Source organism: Catharus ustulatus, chromosome 1 (assembly GCF_009819885.2).
Source record: "Catharus ustulatus isolate bCatUst1 chromosome 1, bCatUst1.pri.v2, whole genome shotgun sequence".
In the NCBI taxonomy this organism is placed as follows: Eukaryota; Metazoa; Chordata; class Aves; order Passeriformes; family Turdidae; genus Catharus; species Catharus ustulatus.
In genome coordinates this window covers 123,293,926-123,313,831 of record NC_046221.1, presented here as the reverse complement: position 1 = coordinate 123,313,831, position 19,906 = coordinate 123,293,926, and the positions used below count along the sequence as shown (strand labels likewise).

The 19,906-nt window shown below is 39.6% G+C and overlaps 1 protein-coding gene across 1 annotated transcript in view; it reads left to right on the top strand.

Moving 5' to 3' along the window:
* The window catches only part of LOC116996874 (aspartyl/asparaginyl beta-hydroxylase-like), a 37,517-nt gene extending 21,721 nt beyond the window's left edge, over window positions 1-15,796 (top strand). Inside the window, exons 9-11 of the mRNA XM_033060938.1 lie at window positions 2,365-2,512; window positions 13,490-13,601; window positions 15,646-15,796. Of these exons, the coding sequence (XP_032916829.1) occupies window positions 2,365-2,512; window positions 13,490-13,601; window positions 15,646-15,796 (411 nt within the window). The remainder of the gene's footprint in view (window positions 1-2,364; window positions 2,513-13,489; window positions 13,602-15,645) is intronic.
* The last annotated feature ends 4,110 nt before the right edge of the window (window positions 15,797-19,906 follow it).

Below are 19,906 nucleotides of genomic sequence, written 5' to 3'. Positions count from 1 at the left end.
AGTGCTAGTTGCCTCCTGATTTTTCATTTGTAATCAGGATACTGCACCAAATATAATATGAATTTTTTGCTCTAACCTGGAACTTGAATCCTTATATATCACAGAGCCATAAGCATATTTAACCTTATTCCTGAAGATACCAATTCTTGGATCAGGAGCTGTAAGTCCAAGTCCTGGACTTAATCATTATGCTTTAATGGTTTTTGTGTTCTTACTATTCAAGGTATCCCTGAGAATCTGTAATATCAGGGAGACCAAGGCTGGGTGGTGTTTGAACTCCCCACTTTATTTCTCCCTAGGAGTTGTCTGTTGGTCATTATAAGCACTATCTCTTTTACAGATGGGAGTCTATGTTTTCAGGACAGAAACCCATTGATTTCTGAGCAATTTATGTCTAGAACCATTGAGGATGTAGTTCAAAATCAAGAAGATGTATTCAAATAGATTTGTATCTAATATGTTGGGGAGGAGGCCTTTAAACATGAGGACAAACAACTCACCTTTATAGGTTAGCCTTCAACCTGTGGCACTTGAGAGAGAGAGTAGGGGTGACAGAGCAGCTGTTGCCTACAATGCCTTGGACCACCAGTGCTCTTCATGCATCATCTTGTCTGCATGGATGAATGCTCCCTTTTACCTTCTTTCAGCTGAGGGAGTAGGAGGAGTTTGAGGAAGAACTTGTAATGTCATTTAAAGTTTTCCAGTTTTGTTGCTCTATATCGCTTTAAACTGAGGCTGGTGTGAGTGTAGGTTATTCTTTTCTTTCTCTTCTCCAGCCACTGCAAAACCAGGTACTCAAGCTGACATTTTCTTTTGTAGGTAGGGTGCTGCTGAATAAGTAGCAGCACTGTTCTTGTATACATTTCTGATTAGGTGGAAATTTTGAATCTTTTTTTGTACACTACATTTTGGAAAAGTCAGTTTTCCAAGAATCCCAAAACAACTCTCTGCATTTTTACTTAATGCTGACTGTTAAATGAGTGTTATAGAAACCATTAATGAGAGAGAATAACATGAATGCACCAGGAAAAATAAGAGTTCTTCCCCATTTTTTGATAGGTGAGAGAAAAAAATAATTTGTTATGATAGAGATTACTACAATAACAGAAGTGAAAATCATATTTTCATACATTTCAGCCTAGCTAAAGTTGTTCTAGTGGGAGAAAGTAGCTGTATTATAGACATGTTCTAACCAAAGTTTGCTTTGTTGAACCTTTTATGATCTAACAATATAAACCTATTTTGTCAGATCAACTTTTCCTTTAAGTAAAAAAACTCAAATGGAAAATGCAACTGTTTAATTTACATGAGGATGGCTAATAATCATAGGAAGTTTCAAGACTAAAAGGGGGCACTTATATGACCTAGTCTGCTCTGTTATAGAGACCATTGCGTTTTGCTCATCGTATAAGGAGGTAGTGTGGGAACATACTGTAACTTATTTCAGTGTGAAATTGATTGAAAATGTCTTACAGAAATGCATTGTTCAAGAGCACAAAGGAAAAATGAAAACTATTCACCCAAAATAAGGTTTAGTGAGACAAGTAAGCTGCTGGGAAATTGAAGTTAACTTTTATCCAGGTCCTTTGTTATACTGTGGGTTTTCCATTTATATTGCTGTAACATTAAAATGACTTCTTATTGGTAGAATGAAAGGTTTTCTAAGCTATCTGATTTCTCCAAATGCAATGTCCTCAGGCATTAGAGAGCAGAAATTTTAATTCTGCTATTTTGTGGTTTTGTATGTATGAGGTGTAAGGCAGCTCACACATTCTTAATGGTTGTGTCCATAAATGACCACCTGGCATTTCAAGTTGTACATGATTTTTGCAATAGCATCAACACATGCTAGTGAATCTCAGCAAGCCTTTTTGAAGGTATAAATCATAAATTTCAACTCAAGTGGTGTGTTTAAATTTGGCCTCTTTGGTCTGTAATATTCTGCCAACACCTGGAGTTCCAGGTTAGGTGAGTGGTTTTCCAGTTGCAGGAATGATTCCAGGTCACATGCACAGCATTTAGGAAGATCAATACATTTAGCAATACAAAGTGATCACTTAAAGAGCCCTCAGGCTCATCAAAAAGCAAGTCAGAGTGAGGCCTCGTCTGCAAAGAGGCTGGCTGTTATTTGAAATCTTACAATCCCAAATGCAATTGAATCTGAAGAATGGTGTGAAAGTTATTTTTCCTGCCTTAACATGTCAGAATGGAATTTAAAGCAACTTGATAATAACGACAAACACTTTCTTTTATTGCTTTTAAATAAAAAAAAAAATAAAGTTAATAATGGCAGGAAAAAAATAAAAAAGGTACTAAAGCCAAACACAGTAATTTCTCAGTGCAGTAACATGGCTCTCACAATAGGCCTTAGAGAAAAACTGGAAGCTCATTCGGGATGAGGGTCTTGCTGTGATGGATAAAAAAAGAAGCCTCTTCCTGCCTGAAGATGAGAACCTACGGGAAAAAGGAGACTGGAGCCAATTTACCTTATGGCAACAAGGTAAAACATTCTGTATTTCTTCTTTTGCCTCAATTTCATGATCTCAGATTAACATAGTGTAATAAGGAGTAGCAACACAGTTTTTTTTAGAACTGTTTTTCTAATCACTATGTACAGAAGAATGGAACTGATTAAACAGTGTTTGGGACCCCTGTGACAATGAACAGGAGTTCTTTATTCTAAACCATGTTGTCCCCAAATACTTCTAAGGGTCCCTTGACTATGGTAACTATTCAATGGGTGTACTCCTCTTCTGGCAAGGCTGCCAGCTCTTTACCTGGTAGTGCATAGTACAGATCAGCTTGAGGGAAGATGGGGGCCTGGAAGAAGGGACATCCTCAGTTCTGTGTTGCCAGCTAAGGGAGATCTGTCATTCAGAAATGATACGAGCAAAAGAACATGACTCTAATAAGCCTGCTGCCCTGCCCCTGAGCAGTGCACTGGGAGGCCCAACTCTTGGAATGACCTTAAATTCTTACAAAGCTTAAAAACATATTAAAGAGTACTGTAAAATAAAATATTGAAAGCAATTTTTATCAAAATGTAATCTGGTGTTGAAATGTTATGATACCAGGAGCATTTTAAATCTTTTTTTCCTATGCATCCACATTAATTATTATATGTTTAAAATAACACTTCTTAAATGGTAAAAAGCCTGGTGTTCACAAATAATGTAAAAGTAAAATGTGTATGCTACTATGATATTACAACATGGAGGTACTTAATGCTGTAAAATGGGAATAGTAATATTTACCTCTCTCTCAGTGTCAGGTCTTTGGCAGCTTTGTTGCACTTCTGCAAAGCAGAAAATGGAAATTTCATTCATTGATCTTACCAATGCTCTATCCATTATTTTCTCTAGGAAGAAAAAATGAGAATGCTTGTAAAAGTGTTCCGAAAACATGTGCCTTATTGGAAAGATTCCCAGAAGCTACTGGCTGCAGAAGAGGGCAGGTATCTGGCAAACTTCTTTTTTTTTTGGGCAAGTTCATAATTCTGGGAGCAGGTGATTTTGAGGAATAGAGGGACATGAATAGAGGAATGCACAATTTTGGTATATTTAATGATGCCTCAAGCATACTATAAACTTAACAATGAAAATATGCCGTATTTTAGCTGTCAGCAAATACCAGGTGAAATATGTTAGCTGAAGCCTTTCTGTGTACTCTTTAGTTGAGCCATTTTACCTTGTGTTTCCTTGGAGCCCATGGTAAGTCACTATTTGCCATGGGTCAACCAAAAAGTAATGCCTTACTAAACCTCAACCTGAAGTGATCTGATCTGGCTCATAGCTTACCTCTGCTTTGAGCAGGAGATTGGATTAGGTCCTTTCTAACCTGAGCTTTTCTTTTTTTTTCTGATTTGAACCTAACTTTATGTAATTCAGTGAGCCAGATTCTCACTGTGATAAACTTCACCTGTCTACCCCAGCCTGGCTGCATTAGACAGGAGGAGAAGCACCTTGTGGAAGCCAAATAGTGCTGCCACATGCTTCTTTCCTGAAGGCAAAGGAAAGAAATTTTACATCCAGAGGTGTGGGTGCCAACAAAATTTGTTTCAAGTGCCTACAATGACTATTCAGGTATTAGTTAGCATCATTTAATCATGCAGTAGACCTGTATGGGTCAATACACATGCAGTGGCTCTGTAATACATAATTTTTCATTTTTTTCCAAGTTACTGTATTTTGTCTACAGTGACTATGTGAGAATATCCTTCACATGGCAAAATTAAGGATGCAAAAGTTGAAAAACACAGTGCAAATGTAGCCCTAATTCAGACCCTTGAGTGTATGTGTTCACCTTTTTGACCAGTCCTTTGCTTTTGATGTGCAGAACTGCACTGGGTGGCTACTGCAGTGGGAATGAACAAGGCTGTTGTTGATTGTTTACAAAGGCTGGTTAAAGTGAATATAACTGATGAGAAGTCATCACACTCGGTGTGACTACAAGAAAACTGCTCTCAGTCACATCCAGAGCCAAAATGGATCTGTCACTGACAGCAGATTCTCTTTGAAAACTACTGTTTTGTTCATAATTTCTTGGTGCCCTACATGTCAACACCACAATATGGTTTGCAGAAATGTTGTATACTTACAGCTGTAGCTGTACTCACATGTTTTGAACGTATAAATGTAAAATTATCTGAAAAGTCATGCTCTAGAAGTCTAAAGTCTGCATCCACTATTATGAGATGCCTAGGGCAATTTTAGTTTTATTTCAGCCATGACTCAGATGTTACTGCTAAAATAAACTTAAAATATCAGCTGATCCCTATTCACATGTTGACGCACTGGTAAGCAATGGGAACAAACACAATCAGGAAATAAGGAATTCTGTGGTGGATAGACTGTTTGGATGCTTTGGTCACCTCATGTAGTGACAAAAATAAAAGAAATGTAAAATAATCAACTACCAGCTCAGAGCTGCTGAGACACTGTATAGAACAATAGGAAGTGATGAAAATTACAACATTCTTCTCAAAAATAGCAGTAAACTAAAAGTATCACAGCTAGTTTTAACTCTGGAAATTTCTTACAGTCCAGCCATAGTACAACTCATTGGTAGTTTAGAACAATTTATCTATAGCACTTGAGCACAGCACGAAGATATAGTTCACAGACATATCCAGGATGTGAATTGTGTACGTGACAGCAATCAATCTTCAGTGCTGGCATATTAGCATTACAGAAAGGGTTTATCTCAGATATTAGTAAGTGTCCTACATCACCAGTTGTTTGCATTGGTTAGGGTCTAACACATCATAGTGTAGCAGAGTTGGGTGGGGGGATCTGTGTTCCCCACTCCTCACTGGAGCTCATCACTTGCTGTCTGTGAGAAACTGCCAGTAAGCTGAAACCTCAGGTGGCAAGAATGGCTGAGGCAAGAGGCACACGTTGACTTCTGCTGGTTTTGTTAACAGTTGGAGAGCATGCAACACCTTAATCTGTAAGATTTATCAAAACTACTCTGTCCCAGCCAAATGTGCAGATTTCTCAGTTGAAAAGGTGCTTCTCACCACTGTAATGCATTATTCACACTTCCTGTTCTCTGAGTTGTTGTAGAATGAATCAAAAAGGTTGAGGTGAGAAGGGACATCTGGAGATTACTTAGTCCAACCCCTTGCTCAAAGTATTATGAATTAGAGCAGGTTACTGTGTCCAGCCAGGTTTTGAATGCCTCTAAGGATAGAGAGTCTACAGCCTCTCTGTACCTGTTCCTGTGTACAGTAAAAAAAGTGTTTCCTTATGCTTAAATGGCATTTCCTGTGTTTCAATCGGTGTCCATTGCTTTTTTTGCCTTTCACTGGATGCCACTGAGAAGAGCCTGCCTCTGCCTTCTTCATTCCTCTCATCAGGTATTTATATGCATTGGTAAGATCCTTCCTTGAACCTTGTGTTCTCCAGGCTGAACAGTCCCAACTACCTCAGTTTCCCTTGTGTATTAGATTCTGCCATCCCTTAATCCCCTTTATACCCCTTCACCTGCTCCAGTGTGGCCATGTCTCTCTCACAGTAGGTAGCACAGAACTGGGCCTAGCATTTAAGATGTCTCACAAACTGAGGGGAGGGCTAGCCTCCCTCAGTGGGCTGCCAGAACTCTCCACAACGCAGTGCTAGATGCTGTTGGTCCCTTTGCTGCAATGCTGATTCCTCTTTAATGTGGGCACTGTGAGGACCCTTTGAGGGCCCCTTTGTGGGGACCCCACAGTCTCTTTCTAGACAGTTGCTTTCCAGACAATTGTCCATCAGTCTGTAATGGTGCATGCCTCCCTAGTGCAGAATTTTATTCTTCTTTTTGTCAAATATTCAAAGATTTGTGTTTCCTCCTTTCTCCATCCTACTAAGGTCTTTATGTAAGGCAAAAAAGAAAACCAAAAACCTTAGTGTATTGGCCATTCCTATTCAATTTTCTATCATCTGCAAACTTGCTGAGGAGGATGCACTCCATCCATCCCATCTTCTGAGTCACCATGAAGCTCTTAAGCAGTGCTGGACCCTGTACTGAGTGCTGGGATGCACCTCTGATGAGTGGCCTTCAGCTGGACTTTGTGCCTCTGATCATAACTTTGCTGAGCCTGGCTTAAATGCCAGGTTTCAATCCTCTTCACTGAGAACTTATCTTGATTCTATTTCCTCACTTCATTGATTAGGATGTTTATGGCAGACTGTTCAAAGACTTAACGTTAGGATAACCAATATCCACCAACTAGAAACTTTAAACCCGTAGTGACTACATACATTCTTTTCCTTCGTATGTTTGGAAATTGTTTCCAGGATTACTTGCTCCATCACCTCTCCAAGGGCTGAGGTGAGGCTGACTAGATAGTAACTCCTCAGACCTCCTACTTGTCCTTCTTAAAGATAGGAGCAATGTTTTCTCTCTACCAGTTCTCAGGGACCTCTGCTGGTAGCAAAGACTTTTCAAAGATTGTGTAGACTATGTATGGATTCACATCCTCCATTTCCCTCAGGCCCCATGGGTGGATCCCACCAGGACCCGTGAACCAGGTTGTTGAGTTTGTTTCAATGCTTCCATACCTGATTCTTCTCCACAGAAGATCAATCATCTGTGCTCCAATCTGTTTCACTGGTCTGAGGTGCCTGAAAGTCAGTCACACCAGTAAAGACTGAGGCAAAGAAGATGTGTAGTGCCTCAGCCTTTTCCATGTCCTTTGCCATCAAGTATTGTCACATTTAGGAGCTGGGTATGTTTTCCTTGGACTTCCTTTTATTGCTGAGATATTTGTAGGAATCTCTCCTGTTACCCTTCAATTCTATCTCCAGGTTCAGCACCAGGAGAGCTTTGGCTTTCCTGACATCATCCCTGCTCATGCAGAGAGTGCCTCTACAGTCTTCCTGGCTGATCTGACCCTGTTTCCACTTCCTCTATGCTTCTTTTTTGTGTTTCAATTCTTTCTGGGTTGCCTTGCTTCCTGCACATAGGAATTATTCAGTTTGGATAAGCTGCTACTTAAAAAGCAACCAGCTGTCCTAGACCCCTCTTCTCTCATGGGATTTTCCCCAGCAGATCCCTGAGTAAGACCAAATCTGCTCTGCTGAAGCTGTGGGTAGTAATTCTGCTTTTTTGACTTCCTCCATCCTCTCATGATCTTGAGCTCCACCTTCTTATGGTTGCTACAGCCAAGGCTGACAGTGACCTCCACAGACATGTCATCTGAGAGGGGCTGGCCAGTCTGATGAATACAAGCCTTGTGCCTCCTAGTGTCCATCCTTTTAAGTCTTTCCATAGGAAGGAAGGTATTTTTTCTGACTGTAGGCAGAAGATAATTATTTTCAGCTTGAAATGTGAATACTGGTTATTTTAAGTAAAATTAAAACTATGTACTTTCACACACAAATACACCCCTGGTTTCACACACACACACCACAAGACATATGTTTTGTATTAAATGCCTTTAGGATATGAGAGAGAAAATTGTTGCTTAAACTCAAACAAAAGATGGCATTAGGCTTTTCACCCATCACCAAGGATGAGACTGAATGAAGTCCTCAACTCCCAGCAGCATGGTTGTGAAAAGGAATGTGTTGAAAAAGTGTGTCTTTTCTCTTTTTGCAGATCAAATATTCTATCATGCACCCAGGGACTCATGTCTGGCCCCATACAGGACCCACCAACTGTCGGCTGAGGATGCATTTGGGCTTGGTGATCCCTAAGGAAGGCTGCAGAATACGGTGTGCCCAGGAGAACAGGTAGGGTTGTAATGTTGGGGGTTTTTTTATTGTTTTGGGTAATGGGGGGTTGCTTGCTTGCTTAGTTGTTATTTTGAGGATTTTTTTCCCACTTTCCTCAGGATTGAACAAGGGCTAGAACTGCCTGTAGTTAAAAAAAGAAAGAAAAGAGGGTGTTTTGATGACCAGGATGTGTAATATATTTCATTAAATAGGCAGTTTGTACTCTGACTCATGGTACAAACTTATAAATATCAGTTCTGAAACAGGGCCAGGAGAAGCTTTTGAGACAAACCTGCTCTTCCCTGCTCTGGCATGGAAATAACCGTGGGTTTGGTCAATGGGGTCTCTGTTTACTTTTACAGTGCCAGCCTAATATTGCTGCCAACAGAGTTCCTGTATTTATTTTGATTTTGGTGAGACTTAAGTGTTTGTTGCTTCTTTGGTAGAAGCTAAGACTAAGATATACCTACATTTTCACTGCTGTGACAGAATACCATGGTACTTCTGGCAGAGGCCTCCTTTTCAGCTTGTGTTATTTGTTATAACTCAGTTAAAATGTTCCAGGTGAAGCTGATCTCAGGATGAAAACATCTGCGAAGTTTTAGGCCCAATGAATTACACAAGTGGCAATTTTTTTTTAAGAGTGCTTTAAGTGAAATTTCTTATTCTTTAGGGAAAAATTGTACTGAATTTCAAGTCAGTTCCATCTCTGTTTGCTCAGTCTAAAACAAAATTAAATGCAATAGCTTATACATTTACAAACAGGGCATATACTTCCCTTAGAAATACAGGAAAATGTGCTAAGTTTTTTGTGTTGTATTATTAAACATAGAAAGAAAAATGTAGTGTTAACTACACTGCTTGTTGCTTACGGGCTTAATTTCCTGAGACTTAAGTGAAATTCTCAGGATGATTAATAGTTGTACATATATTTTGAAAGACTCTTGTATTGTCTCCAGCTTTTTTATTAGGGCAACAAATGTTAATTTTTAATTATTTTCAATGTAATAATGTAATTAATGGTAGAAATATAATTAATTTGGTGTTGAGAAATGAAGTGCTACTCCTGTCTGGATGACTGCAATACTAGCAAAGGAGGTTTTTGTGATAACATTTGAAAACAACCACAACCAGAAATCTTTGGAATTTTTTAAGAAGTGTCAAACTGTAAATAACAAAAAGTGTTGTTACTATACTCTTCTACCAACATGTAGTTTGTAGTCAGCGTTAAAACCAACAGTACTTACATCTGGGAAGTGACAGATATATTTTTTCCAGTATTCCAATCCAATACCCAAACTGAGTTGGTTGGAGGGAGTGGTAGCATATTGCCTTAGAGGACTGATATAGAGGTACGGAGTCTTTCATTTTAGGACATTCATGTGAGTTCATATTGGTGGTGCCTGCATGGCAGTACCATTAGGTGGCTGTTTAGTAGCTGGTGCGAACAAAATAGTGGTTTTGGTCTGCTGCCAAGAAAGCAGGTGTCCATAGCTCACCACCAACTGAACAGAAGGGATAATCCTGTGGGGAATGAACTTGACTACCTCCTTGGTAGCAACACTGCCTCAAAGTCAAGAGCAGAAAAATGCCTGTTGCTGCAGACAGAACATAGAGAATGTCAGTGTCCAGGTTCCAGAACCTGGGTCAGTTTTATGCATCAGACATATTCATTTCACATGTAAAATGCTCAAGAGCTGACTACAACTTCTACTGAAATATGTTAAGATCAGTTGCTTACAGCAAGAGCTATACATTCAGAAACAAGGGCGAGATTTTCCCTGGAAACACTCAAAGTGTGTCAACTACTGGCAGGAAAAGGGCTTTTATATATCCTTCCCCTGTGACAGAGGAGGTGTGTGAACTACTGTCAAAGGGAATGGTGCCAGGAGGAAGACTTACCTTAAGCAATTTCCATTCCTTTCCTCCTGGTGTTTCAGAGCAGTGGTGAACTGGTGGTTCCCAATAGGAGCACTGGCTGGAAGAGGAAGGTTAGCACCCCACCTTTTCTGGCCTCTTGTGCCATCGCTGTGTGTGTGAGACAGCAAACAGAAACAATGAGAATTTCATGCTTGGTTACCTCTGTGCCACCCAATGTGGTTATTCAGAGAGTTGGAATGCAACTCATGATTTGATGGACAGGCAAATCAGCGCTGTCCGGTGCTGTGTTTTACTCCTTCACTTGCAGAAAAGTTTTTTGCAGCTGTTTGGAAATGGTATTGATTTACCAAAATATGAATATTGGTCTAATACCGATACTCAATTGTGACGGACAAAAGACTCTCTACCAATTTAAAGTTAGAAAGGGTATGTTTATTCAGTGCTGGGCAGCAGCGTGGGGTAGCCCCCTAATAGGCACTGCAAAATTACAGGTGGTCACAGAGTCTACAGTAATTTCACGACTATAAGGAGCACCCTTTTGACTAAAATTTTGGCCCGAATCCGGTAGTGCGCCTTGTAGTCCGAAGCGCCTTATATAATGGACAAAGTTCGGAAATTTGCCAACCCGGAAGTGTGAGCTGTGAGCCGCGGGGGGAGCCAGCAGGGCCGCGGCTGCCAGGTGGAGGCGGGGCCGCGGTGCCATGGCAACCGGGTGGAGGCGGGGCTGCAGCCAGCAACTGCGTAGGGGAAGCCGGCGTCAGATCCTCGCTGCAAAAAAAACCATGCGCCTTATAGTCCAGTGCGCCTTATATATGGGCAAAAGTTCGGGAATTTGCCGACACCCGGAAGTGCACCTTGTAATCCGGTGCGCCTTATAGTCATGAAATTACTGTACTTATTGACAAAAGGGTCAAACAAATACATATTCATAATACCAGCCCCTTTAATTCCCCCCTTCCTATGGTAATTAGCTTGGATGGCTATTAAGCATGCGTGGTTGGCTTCTTGAATTAGGTCTGGGGTTATTTTTGTGGGGAGGGGTCTTAAAAGGAGGAAGCCCTTAGCTCTCCACCTTTTCTATCAATGACAATACAAATAGCTTTTGGGGCAAATCCAGTTTTGCAAAGAATGAGTTTCTGGTTGCAATTGTTTGTGTTCTTTAGACCTACCTACTAGTTTCATCCTTTCCCATTGCAAGCACAGCTAAGCAAACATAAATTGACAGGCAATTAATTATTTAAGTTTCAGGTAACTATCTCTATCTCAAGTTAGAAGAAACTTCTAACTAAAATCCTAATTTCTTTAAGATTAGTGTTTCAGTATGCTTTGTGGCTGAGGGCCACAAAGATGGTCAGAGGACTGAAACACCTCTGCTATGAGGAAAGGCTGAGAGAGCTGGGTTTCTGAGGAGAAAAGGCTCCAGAGAGACCTCATGATGGCCTTTAAGTACTTGAAGGGAGCTTAAAGGAAAGATTGGGGCAGTTTGTATCAGATAGGTTGCAACAGAACAAGAAGTAATGCTTTAAAACTAAAAGAGGGTCAATTTAGATTATATACAAGGAAGAAGTGTTTTACAGGGAGGGTGGTGAGACACTGGAACAGGTCACCCACAGGGATTGTAGATGCTCCATCCCTGTAAACATTCAAGGTCAGGCTGGACAGAGCTTTGAGCAACCTGATTGAGTTGAAGATGTCCCTGCTTATTGTGGGTTTTGCCTTTACAGGTTCTTTCAACCCAAACTATTACGTTTCTATGTTTCTTTTTTTCTGTATAGCATTGGTCATTTTAAGTCACTTGGCCATTTTGAAGTCACAGCTCTGTAAAGTGCAGGGTATAATGCACAAAAGTAGTAGGTAAATAATGTCTAGTTATCATAATCCAACATCTCTGTCAAGGAAGGTAACTTTATGTTGAAATGAAGGTGAAGGTACAGCCATTATGCAGAAGCCAGTTTCAGATCTCACCTTTAACAGGTGACACTGGAGCTGATATGGAAAATATCTGGAAACTACCCCGAAGTGGCTCAGCACTAGACCAGAACAATATGGTCCCTGTGTTACCACTGAGAAGTTTTTCTCACACCATCAGGCTTCTAGAAAATATTTATTTGCATGCTAATAGTGGGGTTTGTAGCCTTTTCAATAGGGGCTAATAGTCCTGTCAGCTTTATGACTTTTTCTTTGTTGTGCAAAACAGCCAATCCCATTATGATGCAAATGTTAGATCCTGGGTTTTAACCTCTGAAGCTACTTCATCTGGATGCCTGGGTTTTTATTGTCCTTAACTGAGTTGCACTTTCAGGCTATTTAGAGCCTTTCTTTTCAGGCTTGATTTAATTAAAAAAAAATAAAACAAAACAAAAAACAACGAAACAAAACCAGAAACAAACTCAAAAAACCCCTAAACTAACTGAAAACTCAGCTACTTCCCCCCAAAAGAAAAACAACACTAGATCTCAATTGTTCCAGACAAAATAAAACCAAATTTCCCAACCTTTCCCAAGCACCCCCACCAAACACCCCTGACACCATCTTCCAAAAAAACCCTACCCAAACCCACCCAAAATCAACCCCCCCCAAAACACCCCAAAAAGCCCCAGAAAAACCCCCAAAATATAAACCAACCCATAAAACCCAAACCAAACAAATTATGCAACCCAAAGTGCGCTTGAATTTTTTTACCACATTATAGCATTGCAAGTGGTTTACTCCCATGGGCTTCAATAAGATCAATGTAACTTTAGTTCCCTACCAGTAATTCAGGGTCTATGTGACATACAGCATTTTTGTTACCAGATAACTGATGTGGTAGCAAAAAACCCCATATGATCATATCTGAAACTTGCAAAAACTGTTTATCTGGGCCTTTAAGGCATGTGCAAATCAGTGAGATTTTTTTTTTTACTGTTATGCTTTCTGATTTGTCTGCTCTTGTCTAAATTATATTTAGTTGATTATTTCAATTGATTCTATTTCAATTTCTCTTCAGAACATAACAGCACAACCCCATAAATTTTGGTGGTTAGGTTTTCCTTTTGTTGAATTAAAAGTACGGGGATGAATTGGAAGTATGAACCTCGTCTTCACCCTGTTTTTGAAAAAAGAAAATTTTTTTCTCTGTAAATGAATACACCTGAATGAGCTTAAGCAATACATTTCCATCTTTGATGGCAAGGCCTTTGTTTCTTTATCAGTGTTACTGTTCATAGTGCTTACTTCCCTCTGAGGGCATCCATCCTCTTGGATTGCTTCAGCTCCGGAGGGATCCTGTTAAAAAATTGACTGTGTTCGTGGCAGCGTGGCTTTAGGAAGGAATGTTTCTTTGACCATTGTTACCTTGACTGTTATTCCTCCAGTCTCACCTGGAGGTGTATAATCAGGTGTTAAGCTTCTTTTTAAAATTATGAATCCAGGTCTCAGCAGGCTGGAGAAGCTGCCAGCTGGAACAGTGATGAAGTTCAACAAAGGCAAACGCAAAGCCCTGCAGCTGATAACAGATAAACACCTTGCACCTGTAGTGTCTGGGTTAGAAAACAGCTTTGCAGAAAATGGCTTAAGGACCCTAGGGGCCAAGTTGAACATGACTTATAATCTTCTTTTATATTGATGAAGTCTAGCTGTGTACTGCACGTGTTAGTAAATTTGTAGGAAGCAGTTTGAGCAATACAGTTTTTTCCTCTCTCTTCTGCATTCAAGACACTGCCTCTGGAGTACTGTGTCCAGTTTGGGACACTTTAGTACAAAAAAACTCATTGATAAACTAGAGAGACTCCAGGATGATGAATAAGATGATTAGGAGGAGAAACTCAACAAATTGGTTTGGAGTCTGGAAACCAGAAGGCTAAATAGTAGCCTAGTTATTGTCTTAATTACAGTAATTTCACGATTATAAGCCACACCATTTTGACTAAAATTTTGGTCCGAACCCAAAGTGCAGCTTATAATCAGATGCGGCTTATATATGGACAAAGAACGAAAAGTTGCTCTTTTAGTTTGGAGGACAGGTGTCTGCTAAGAAAGGCAGGAACTTCTCTTTGAAATGGAGAATGTAAACCCCCTCTCTCCAAATTATTATAATTTTGAAATCAAGGAGCTTTCAGGTAAAAATATGGAAATTAGGAATAACAGTTCTTTTCTAGGGAAATCAAAATAGAAATACAGTACTACAAAGAAACAAACTCCAAACCCTGACAAAGTCAGAGTACAACCTGACACCCCGTCAGGCAGGGTGTTGGCAACAGTCCCATTCAATGGTGGCTGCATCCTCCTGCAGTGACAGATGTGGTTCAGTTGAAGCAGTGCTCCTGTACAAGGCGCAGTTTACCTCTGGAGGTCCAGTGGTGATGTGGAGAAATCTGGTTTTTCACTGGAGTCCAGTGGAGAAAGGGGCTCCCTTAGTGTCCCAAACCCTCTGTTTTTATCTTGGTAAGAAATGTTGGGCTCTTCCCCCTGGCTGGAGCAACTTTCAATGGGATGCAGTAATTTTATCAGTCACACAGTGGGACTCCATGGGCCATGAGCAGAAAATGACTCTCTGGAGGAAGGATGGGTTGTGAAAAGATAAAGAACAATGCCCCGCCTGGTTTCAATGGATGGTCCATTAGCAGATTATCTGCCATTGAGATAAGGATCACTGCCCCCACCCTCAACAGATGGTGATAGAATAGATACCTTTTATCACACTCTGTATTGTAACGTGTGGCTTATAATCAGGTGCGGCTTATATATGGACAAAAAACCAAAAAGTTGCTGAAACCCAGAAGTGCAGCTTATACTCAGTGCGGCTTATAATCATGAAATTATTGTACTAATGGGGACTGAGAGGAAGACAGTCAGAGTCTTTTCAGACAGGTGCAGTTGTAGAATGAGAGGTAATGAACACAAGTGACAGTGAAGGAACTTTCATCTAAGTAACAGCAAGTTTTCACAGTAAGATGGTAGAGTGCCCGTGGTTGCAGATATCTCATATTCTTCATTAGTGGATTTTTATTATTTCGTCTAACCTCAAAGTTGGATCTAACTTTGCAGTGAGTTCTTCTGTGAGCAGAGGGTCGGACCACATGACCTTCCAAAGGCATTGTTCTGGTTTTTAGAAAAAACAAATGGATTGAAAGTAATTTCTTTTTGAACTGTATGACCATGTTACTAGTCATTCCCTCAGTTTCCATCACTTATGTGCATCACTAATGTATCTGATTAGAAATAAAGAAAAGCAGATTATCAGACCAGTATTATATCCACTCCTGCTTAATGGATTCAAGTCATTAAAAATGTAATAAATAAAATATATAATAAATGTCTGAATGTGTTTGTGAGCATAACTGTGCAGAATGAGGGGGAAGAATCCCTCAGTAATATGAAGGTCCACTAGACTGATCTTTCTGTAGTTTATTTAAAGCTCCCATACTCCAGTCTCTCTGGATTAGGCAGTGAAATCTTGACTATGCACTCTGTAGTGTTTAAATCTTTCTTGTACGTCAAAGAGCATCTTCAGAGCTGATCTATAGCTTAACCTGCTCCATGGCACTTCAAATACTATGCTAAATTATGTTCTTTTTTTGTTTTACAGAGACTGGGAAGAAGGGAAAGTCCTTATTTTTGATGACTCTTTTGAACATGAAGTATGGCAGGATGCTGAAAGTTATCGCCTGATATTCATTGTGGATGTGTGGCACCCTGAGTTAACAGCTCAACAGAGACGTACCCTGCCTGCTATTTAGGGGGTTTCTTCTGATGTGTGGAGCAGAGGAGTATTAACTCCTTTGGAGTATGAAAACAGGATTAATTTATCTGGCATACAAAGTATACAAGCATTTTAAGGACAAGAAAGGATAAGGATGACATTCTACAATCAAAGCGGACTTGGTTTAAAAAGAAAAAAGAAGCCATGTTTCGTTTCATACTGATAGAGCACTGATGTGTATTGCTTTGCTGGCTGCAAGTCTGAAAACACAACTCTTGTCAGCCAAAAAGCAATAGATCTGGAATTTCAAACTGAGGAATGTGCAGATGTTTTTGCCATGTCTGTATTTTCTTTACAAAACCAGTTGATCAGTCACCTGCTGGACTATGTTCAGCCACAAGATTTATGATTTTATACCTAGGGAACACTTCCTGGCCTTCTGTCTGGGAAGCAACATGTAAGATATTTGCAAACATATGCACATAATCGACTTTGAAAATCAGTATCAGGTGTAATGTTAGCTGCTTTAGGCATAGAACATGTCCCTATGTTATCACTGTAGATAATGTGAATGGATTATGTGCGTTTTGTACTTTTTCTACCTGAGTAACTGTATTTTTCTAGCTTAATTATGAACAAATCTTCTTTAATTAACCACTATTTTTAAAAAAGATGATATATATACAAGTGTATCTCTAGCTATCAGCAGAAGGAAAACACTGTATATGAACAAATTCCATTTTTGCCAATTGTGGCCTTCTTTTGCCTTCCTGGAAGTATTAACAGAAACTTGCATAATAGCTGCCTTTTTGTTTTTCTAAAACAAAATAGTTCTCTTAGTAAGCAGTTGACCTTCAGTTTGATAATGTGATTTTGGAAAATGTTGAGCAAATCTGACATTTTTAGGCTCAGATCTTAAAGTACTTGACAGTTCTTAGGATTATATGGTGAGCTGCTGTTTCTCCTATCATTACAAAAGCTTATGATGTGATATCCTTTCCTACATAGTGAGGGTCTGAGGCCCCTCCTTCCAAGGGCTCCTTGGGTGGTCATTCAGCAGAAAAAAAAAAAAAAAACCAAAACCCAACAAAAAAAACCAAAAAAGAAACAAAAACAAAAAAAGAAGAATTTCTTGTGCTTTGGGCAGAAGAACAAGGTCCAACTTGGCTTCCTGCCAGAATGTAGAGCTGACAAAGAGCTTCAGATTGTTAATGCATATTAACTTCCCCTGCCAGCATCCTACAGAGTGCTAGAATGATCCTCTAATTGACCTAATGGTGTTTTTCTTGTCTTGAAATGTGTGACATAATGCTGAAGTATTCTGATCCCAGTACTGTTTACAGTATGGTCTGTATTTGCCATGCAGAATGTACTATATGGTAAAAAAACCTATTCTCAAGAAAGAAAACTAGTTAGGTGTTTAAGCAGCTGGCATATCTTTTGGGTCTGCACTGTTTAATAGGAGATGGAGTGTGCTGGACCCTCCACTTTTAACTTCTAAGAACACTAACAGGAGAGAGAGAGAGCAGAGATTGCACTGCTGATGTTTATGGCTGGTGTTATCTCCTCACCTGCAGCACCAGCTGGGTGTGGACAGGAGTGCTAGGATGCTCTGGGCATCATTACTGAGGGTTGTGAGTGACAAACACTAAGCAAGGAGACACTGAGATTACTTGATCTCTGCAGCTCTGACTTTGTGGTCCAAAAGACACAGAACAATTTTTATGTGTGTAGTACTCAGTGGTTTGTTGCTGCAGAGTCTACATCATGGCATTGGAGTATTGTGACCTGAATGTCACATTTGCTGAAGCAAACTGCAGATAAGAGCTTTGCATTCCCATAAACTGAATGCTTTTCAGAGTCTTGTATTTTACTAGGTAATTAAATTTTGTAATGCCATATAACCATGGTGACTGCACCATAAATTAGTGTAACCAGTTTCTGGAAGTGTGCACTTTAATTTCCTTTTTTGAATATTAAACTGATAAACCCTCTCTTATCAAGAGTCACTTTTAGACAGTCAAGATTATTAGCTTTTTAACATGTCCGTATCAAAAATAATCATGAAACTGTACACAATATACAAGTAAGTATCAGTTCTCAGTTAATAATAATGAAAAACTGTAAAGATTTAGAAGTTTCACACTTTAGAAAATATAAAAATACTTTTGGAGATCATTTGGAGAATCATGCAAAACTGAAAATAAGGTACTTCTTATTGTGGGGAGTAAAAGAGTTAAAATGTTTTTTAAACATCCTGTTAGCTGTCAAGTCAGAGCCTGTATTTTATATCTTTTTGAAGTGATCAAGCAGTACAAATTATAAGGTAATTCTCTAAAATAAAGACAGTGTGTGTAAAGAAAAAAAGCAAGAACTTTTTAAACAAAAATTGATGGTTAGGAATATTTTTATTAATGTTGCATGTTAGTTTCTGTAGATCAGAGTAAATGCTAAAGTAGTGGTAAAAGCTTTGGAGCTTTGTTTGTGAAAATCCATGCCGTCCTTCAGATTATTTCATTGTTCTTTTGAAGGCTCATACTTCATCTTGTCCAATTGCAATTGGCGAATAGATAAAATTGGCAAACAGATAAAAGTAATCTCCCCAAGATGTGTGTGTTCCAGAGTAGCACTGTTTATTAGATTGTGTAGTGATACATTGACCATTTAGAAATCTTAAGTGCCTCAAATAAGACAAGGTTTTCCTGTAACACTGAAGGGAATCTGTTCTGTACCCACCTGTCAGGGAGCAGAGAGTGCATAATTTTGTTAGGTATGGTTACTGGATTAACTCTATACATGGGGAGGATACACAGAGCAGACTGCAGAAATTATGCAGTGAATTACTGGCATATTGTTTTAGGTGTGCCTGTTTGCCAAGTGGTATTCTGTCTTGAAAAAGCTTTTCAACATTGGAAATGCCAAGGGAAGAAGTCAATGGAAGTGGTTTTTTCCCAATGGAAATCCATTGCAATTTGCATTTCTCTTGTTAGATTTATTTACAGAAGGAAATGGCAGACAAGGGCAATATAGTTTGTAACACAGTATGTACTCATCACCATGTTAAGAGGTGGGTTCCACCCAGCCTGTTGTTACCTTGCTTGCACAGAATCTGTGTAAGAGCCTGTGGTTAAATGCAGGCTTCACACAGTTATATACAAGGCATCATATGTATTTATTCATATCACAGTTAAAGAAAGTAAATAATTTATCCTTTGTGAGGTTTGATCCTCAAGGACTAGATTTCAGTGGTATTTGCACTTCTTGGGCAGGCAAGACACACTTTAATGAACAGTGATTGTAACAGATCGTCACAAAGATTCAATGGCAGTGGGGGTAAGTGTATTAACAGGGAAAAATCACAAACCAAAGTATTTCTTCCTCAATGCTGCGGTATAATAGCAAGTGTCTTTTTGTCTCTTTGGATTTTTATTTTCTGCTTTAAGCACATTCTCTTTGACAAATCCAAATGCCTTTTAATCTCTGAGCCCAGGGAATGGAAAGGAGCTGCTGCCAGGACTTGATATCCTTGTTTCCTGTAATAGGTGGTGATGATGTCAGGTGGGGGGGAATGGAAGAAGCCCCAAAGATAAATGGGCTCAGTCATCTTATTTTTTAATGTTCCTGCAAGCTTCTGCTTTTTTTTCTGACTCCTGTGTTGCCTTGCTGGGACCATCCACTGCCTTAAAGATTGTCTCTCTATCCAGGCCGGGCTTTGTATCAATGACATGCTGCTGCAGTAAGAGGTTAGTATGAGTGAGGTTATTCTGTACAAAGACTAGTGGGTAAATCCCAGGTGTGTTGATAGGATCTGGCAGGATGTCCTGTCTGCCCTGTGCAGGCATAAAATGTTGTTGTTGATAAAGGCAGTATTTTGTTAGTCCATCTGCTAGGGCTGGCCATGTCCACTTGAACTATGTCATCACTTCAGCCTAATGCTTGAGAATTCAGTGGTTGTTCCAGTGCACATTAGAAACCCTTGTGCTCATTATCATCTCATTTTTAATGTATGGTTTACACTGCTACCTTTGATATATTGTTGCCAACTGCTTGTTCTAGTAAGTTGTCAATGTACAGCAATTTAATTGAAGATGTAAAGTGTGTACAGTGATTGTAACCGTTTTAGGAAATAAAGTCACTGCACATGCAA